Here is a 6,883-nt window from a genome sequence, read left to right on the forward strand (position 1 = left end):
ATGAAGTAACATAAAAGAGCACCAAGCCCTACAGAGGCATTTCTGTACTGAATCTAGGTGAAATGTGTTATTTAACTGTAGTCAGACTAGTAGATCTTAGCATGTGACAGATTCCCGAACCCCTCCAGTCCATAGAACACACATGGATAAACAGAAAGTTCAAAATTCAGTCAGAATTTTCCCTGTGCTGCAGCTTCAGCAAGAAACTCCTCATACTTCAAAGGGAAGAGCTACCTGTTAGCAGTCAAGAAGCAATAGGGCATAGCTGATGCATTTTGTTCTGCTCCATGTGTGACATTAGTGCCAATTATTTAATCTAATTTGCACATAACCATAAACTTAAACTTCTGATCAACTCAATATGCTCTGAGTAGTGGTGGTGGTAGAACACGGAGCTGAACAAAACTTAGCAGTTGTGGCTTGGGTAGGTGGGTCCTCAAGGGTATCTAGAAGCATAGCTGGATGGAGTGCTGCTGTGATTCCTACAGATAATGGAAGTGGAAGTCAGGGAGCTCATAGGTGAACTTGATGCAGCTGACTATGGGAAGGAGAAGGAGAGCACGCAGGTAGTATCGGGCCTCTCACCTTGTGGTAGTGTGCTTCCTCCTCAAGTGCTCCTTCTTTACTACGATGCAGCAAGGGGAACTCAATAGAGGGGGAGCCTGGCTGCCTGTTCAGAGACAGAGTGGCCAGAACAGAACCTACAAATAAATGCTTGCAGCCTTCTCACACAGGGTGACCAGATGTCCTGATTTTATAGGCACAGTCATGATTTTTGGGTCTTTTTTCTTATATAGGCTCCTATTACCCTCCTGTCCCGATTTTTTACATTTGCTGTCTGGTCACCCTATTCCCACAGCATAACCAAACGTGAGATTCAGTCTGACCTGCAGGAATGTGAGACAGGGTGCCAAATGCAAGACTGGGATACTGTACTCAGATGAATTTTATCTGTAAACTCAGACTAATTGCTATGAATAGGGGTAACAACCATCTTTTGTGAAGGAAACTGACCCCCCACTCTCCCTATAATACAAGTAATTCTATCATTACAAACTTGTCTAAATTATGTTAGTTTAAAATATATAAAATGTTAATGTGATTTTCCCTAACAATGTTATAGAGATTATTGTTCCTTCTATCTATACTTTATAACAGTGTCCTCAGACTGTAGGGTGTGCCCCCTTTGGGGGGGGGGGGGGCACAAAGGAACATTTTGAGGTGGGGACATGTGCCAGGGACCAGGCCAGCCACCATGGGAAGCAGGAAGGGAGCACCACACAGCCCCGCTCCGCCCTCAGCCCCATTCCACCCCCAACTGCAGTTCTCTTCTGCCCCCAGCTGTAGCTCCACTCTCTGTCCTCAGGCCAGCTCCTCCTCCTTCCCAGTTCTGTCCCCAGCTCCATCATTAGCCCAAGCTGAGCCAACTCTGCTGTAACAGATCGGGCGTAGGGGTGAGTGGAAACAGATTCCCCTACTGGTGGTGGTGGTGGGGGGGATGGGGGGAGAGACCGTGTGTGACAAGAAAAGTTTGGACACCACTGCTTTAAGGAATATTCATCTTTAAATTCCTATTTTATTTTGTTATAAAATTAGATTGCTCTTGCCTATCCACTTGCACTACAATCCTTTTTATACACTGGAATTATATAAGATCCTTATTAGTAGTTTGTTTCTTAACCAGGACCTCAAATTATGCAGGTAGTCTGCGAATCTTATCTTTGTCATTTTGTGCATCTTATGTTCTAGCTCAGTATATTGGTAAAAAGGCAATGTGCAGCACTAGAATTTAATATCTAAAAACAAAAATATTTCCTTCAAAAAGTTGCTTTAGAATATCATCAGTTGTCTGAAGTCTTTAAAGAGAACCACATATACAAAAAAATAATCTTTTATTTAAATAGGATATCTGAAAAGCAAAAAAAAGTAACCAAAGATTTTCTTTGTATTTGCTAAAATAAGTAGTTGGGACTTACATGCATACTTATAAATGAAGAAAAGCACCTATGCTTTATACAGAGGTGACGTGGGTTTTTAATTATATAACTTGGTAGGTATTACTACATACCAATTTCAGAGTACTCAATGGTGTCTGAATAAGGAAGCTTGTTAACCTCTAATCTCATTATCTATAGAAATTGCTGAAGAACAGTCAAATAAAAATTAATCCTGTAATGTTGCTAGGGTCAATAAAACCTTTAAAAGATGTTTAGGGACAGCTTTAACTATGGCATCAGGTTTATTTAAAATTATCTGAAGTTTTCCAATATGATTAACCTGTTTGGACTGGGCTTTTCCCACTGTTTCCTCTATGACTCTCTTAGGTTGTGTTGCACTGCCAAAAAAACACAAACCAAACAAAAAACCCCACGACCCTAATTGTGCCCAGTGCCAGCAGAGTATACAATACCACAATGACATCCAGGTCAGCAAATAAAACTGTATATTTTTGAAAGACCCTGGCTCCTCTGCTTTTCTTTAAATGTTACCAGAGGATCAGACTTTATTTCAACAGGATATATGTTCCCCTGGAACAGACAACAAACTTTTGGACTTTTAAAATAGCAAACCATCTCCTTGTTTAATATGTATTACAAAGATATGAGATGGGCTGGATTATAAACTACTTTCCAAAATAATGAATCTAGGAAACTCACTTTAACTAAACTTAAAATACTATAAGTACTAGGAAGAAGTGGCAAAATAAAATTACAGAAGTCAATCATCATTTGCTCTAAATTATGTGAGTGGTATAAAGCTAACACTTACTTGAAAGCCTTCTTCAGCTACTTCAGCATCACTGTGCAATGGTGGACAACCTATGGAAAAATGAAAAGGGCAAAAATAAACAACATTCATTTTACTTCCTTCACTATATATTGCTTCAATCATTCCATCTGAACTTCCAATAACCACCTAGGATATAAAAACTGAACTAAATATATAGATCTTTAAATAAGTAGATAAACTGCTTTATCATTTATGATAACAAGCCTATGGTACAGGTTCCTAGTACTTCTGCTGCTCCTGTCAGCATGGGTCTTCTGACTAGCCTGCAGTTCTGCTTTGCTATGTTCTTACCACAGACTATTTCGAGTCACCTACTTATTTGTTTTTCTCTCCTTGTCTTGTAAAAGCTTCCCCCCCACCCCCCCAAAATCTCTACCATGAATCAGAATTAAGAAAGCACCCTTTTTTGGATTAAAGATTTTACAGATTTTTCAAGCATTAATGTATTTTGTGCTACTCCCTCATACCAGAATCTTGCAACTCCCAGAATTATGCCTTAAACTGCATGAATTGGTAAAAAGGCAATATGTTGCACATACCTAAAGACAAAAATATTTCCTTCAAAGAGTTACTTTGGAATACCATCAGTAAGTGCACACACACAATACACAAGGATAAACATTAAAGGGAAAAAACAGTGTGTGCTCAAACGTTCACTGATTAGTCTTGCATTTTCTCTCAGAGCTCAACTCATGACAAGTCTTTTTAACAGGACAAAATAATTAGCATTCTGCCTTTTACTTGCACTGCTTCATGCACATTAAAAAACCCCCCAAATCTCAGAAGGATATTTACATAGAATATAAAACTCTCCATTGTTTGACCTTTCCTTTTATATGTCTGAAAGGGACATTCCCTCCCTTTTCCATTGGCAAATATTTTTTTGCCTCCTCCCCATTTATTGTGTTTCTACCTCAAAACAGTCTTTGTTTTACTGTCTCTCTTATGCATCAGTTTCTATGATACAAGCACAGCTCTAGGACTTTGTGTCAATTAGACCAGTGCTTAAGATTTTTCATGAAACATTTTCCCACAGATCCTTCATAAAATTCATGCATGAAGTTACTTTGACAGCGTCATTTTAAAAAATTACTATGAACTAAGCATCTCAGCAAAGAAAGTAATCTTAAAAGGTATCTGACCATTCAGCTACATAGTTCACATCCTAAGAACATATAGTTTGACATGCCCCTAGAGATACTAGTGTGGATCCACTGATATATACAAAACAGTATCAACAAATGGGAATGATGGACTTGTAGTTAAAGCATAGGACTGGGAATTTATGGATATGGTCAAACCAGTTCCATTGCAGGCCACTGGCATGATCTGGGTAAGTCACTAAACCTCTCTATGCCTCTGTTTTTTCATTTGTAAAATGGAGATAATGCTTCTTCATTATACAGACATGTTTTGAGAATTAGTTCATTAGCAAAATATTAGGACTTTAGATGGAAGGTGCTAGAGAGAACCATTACAATTATAGTATATTGTGGAACAACGCAAATGTTTAAGTACTTAACAGCATTACATCAAAATACTTTTTATGGTAGAATTTCACAGGGTAAATACAGATACGTTTTAAACAAACAAACAAACAAACAAACAAAAAAAAAAACCCCCAAGACATACCTTGAGAGATATCTTCTACAGCTCTACGGATGCCTCTGTCAAATGCTCGTGCATCAGCAGGACTCTGAAATGTGAGGCCAAACTTCTTGTCATCAATCTTCCAGTGGTGAAAAGTTGGGGTAACTTTGTTGTAAATGAGGTCCTTCTTTAACGTACATTCCAAAACCACCTTCCAGAAATTAAGAGGAAAAAAACTGTAATTCTCTGAAAAAATCACAAATTTGTAAAGAAAGGATATTCAGTATACATCTTTGGAATTTTACTTGAAAAATGACTTCTTAAATACAGTTAACAAGTCCTTGTTTAATTTCTTCCCAGTACAAGCAAGCAGTTTCAATTAACGCCAGGTCTATATTAGAAACTTTTGCCAATAAAGCAATGTCACTGAGGAGTGAGATTTTTCTTCAGTGACATTTCTATACCAGCAAGAGCCCTAGGTTTGGCATTATTTTCCAGCATGAAAATGCTTTTGCCAGTATAGCTTATTTTGCTTGTCAAACCAATATAAGCTATAGTGGCAAAAGCTGCATCTAGACAAGGAAGATTTTGCTGGCACAGCTCTATTACAAAACTTCAGTTACTTCAGTATACTACTTGTATACTGTTTCAAAGCCATTTATCTCCACCTTCTACAGGAGAAGTCACCGGACCCAGAAATTAACACGGTAGCAAGAATGAATATCTGTAAGTAAGACAAACCTATTTAAAACATTAAAGAAAATTAAAGTTGAAAACAAGCAGGACATAGCTGCAGTTTTGCACTCTGTTTGCTAAAACAGCCAGAAATATCATTAAAAAAAAATCTATGATTTGTGTTATACTACATTTGGAATAAAAACAGTGATAATATTAAGAGAAAGGAGAATATAAAGACAACATCTGACTACAAAAATATTTCAGGCATATGCAGGCAGTTTGTCTAGTTATTTAAACAATACAATCTTCCTATCACTCTGCCATTTTTCTGTTTTAAAGTTATCACACAGTAAGGTTCAGTTATATTACGTTTGTTGCTAAAAAATGTCAATAGTGAACAACCTGTAACAGGAGCCTTATTATCTCATGTTTTCACAGCGCTATTTAAATTTAAAGCACTTCATGAAAAGTTGTTACATACTATTTTTTTCTTTAACCCTGTCAGATAGTCTTTTCAGAATGCTAACTTCAGCATTTGTTTTGTACAACATATTGTTACACACATATGAAATATAAAATCTCTTATAGTAAATGAAAAATAAGGATTGTTTTGAACACAGTATTTGATTAAAGAGAAGACTGGATCAGTGTTTTCTGCATATTATTTTTACCCACTAATTATAAATACCTCTTGAAAGCAAAATTCTGTTTCCTTATACCTCCAAGATTCCCTCATCACAAAAGCATATTTGCCATTGGATTGCACTATTTATATATTTTTTAAATATAGGTCATTTGCAATTTCTGGGGAAACCAACATAGAAAATAATTTGCAAAGATTACAGTTAAGAAAAACAGAGTGTCATTCTGGGCCATCAACATGTTGTGTAAGAAATATTAGGTTCTTAAGCCAATCACTGGCATTTTTCTGATGACAAAGTCCTATATTTAAAACAGCTCTGAAGTAGACAACATTAAATTGTTAGATTACCTATATTAGCCTTCCTTCTCCCAATCCAGGATTGTCCCCCAGTTTTTTGTTTTTTTTTTAAATGCTTTGTCTAGTTGAAGCATGTGATGTGATGGAACTTCCCTTGCTTCTCTTGGAAAACCATTACACAGTTAAGGTGAATTTAGGACTATTTATCTTCCTATTTGGCCTTCGTATTCTTTATTTATCCCACTTTTCAGACTTCAATTGTCTTCTATCGTCAATAATTACTCCTCTCTATGCAATATTAATTTTAATTTAGATCTTTTACTCTTTCTTTACATTCCTCTTCAGATTCATAATTATTTTTGTTGCTCTTGCCTCAACTCCCTCCAAATGGTTGATACTGAGGTACGCTATTCTAAGTATAACTGTCTGCAAAGAAAGACATTATGGCTTCTGTCTACCTGCTTTTACATGTGCATCAAAAAACCCCAAACCAGAGTGTGATATGGTAGCAAAGAGAAAAAAAAAAAAAGGGTCTATTTTTAATTTGCAGCCCACTGTCACCCTATGTCTCTTTTAGTACTAGTGCTTTGTAAGTTTCTTCCTCCAGCTCAATGTCTTCATTTTGGATTGTTCCTCTTCTTCCCCAACATTAATATTTCTTCTTCATTTTTAATAATGTATCACCAAGTCCATTTGTATTATTTTTGTGTCTTATGATCATGGGAGACTTTAACTTCCCAGATATAGACTGGAGGACAAGTGCTAGCAAGATTAATAGGGCTCAGATTTTTCTGGATGTGATAGCAGATGGATTTCTTCACCAAGTAGTTGAAGAACCAACAAGAGGGGATGCCATTTTAGATTTGGTTTTGGTGAGCAGTGAGG

At 36.8% G+C, this 6,883-nt stretch overlaps 1 protein-coding gene across 1 annotated transcript in view; it reads right to left on the reverse strand.

Moving 5' to 3' along the window:
• Positions 1–6,883, reverse strand: part of SPRED1 (sprouty related EVH1 domain containing 1) — a 118,198-nt gene that overhangs the window by 34,368 nt on the left and 76,947 nt on the right. Inside the window, exons 3-4 of the mRNA XM_032783913.2 lie at positions 4,423–4,591; positions 2,770–2,819 (exon numbers count right to left, since the gene is read on the reverse strand). Coding sequence (XP_032639804.1) covers positions 2,770–2,819; positions 4,423–4,591 — 219 coding nt within the window. The remainder of the gene's footprint in view (positions 1–2,769; positions 2,820–4,422; positions 4,592–6,883) is intronic.

This window comes from Chelonoidis abingdonii, chromosome 4 (genome assembly GCF_003597395.2).
Source record: "Chelonoidis abingdonii isolate Lonesome George chromosome 4, CheloAbing_2.0, whole genome shotgun sequence".
Lineage (NCBI taxonomy): Eukaryota > Metazoa > Chordata > Testudines > Testudinidae > Chelonoidis > Chelonoidis abingdonii.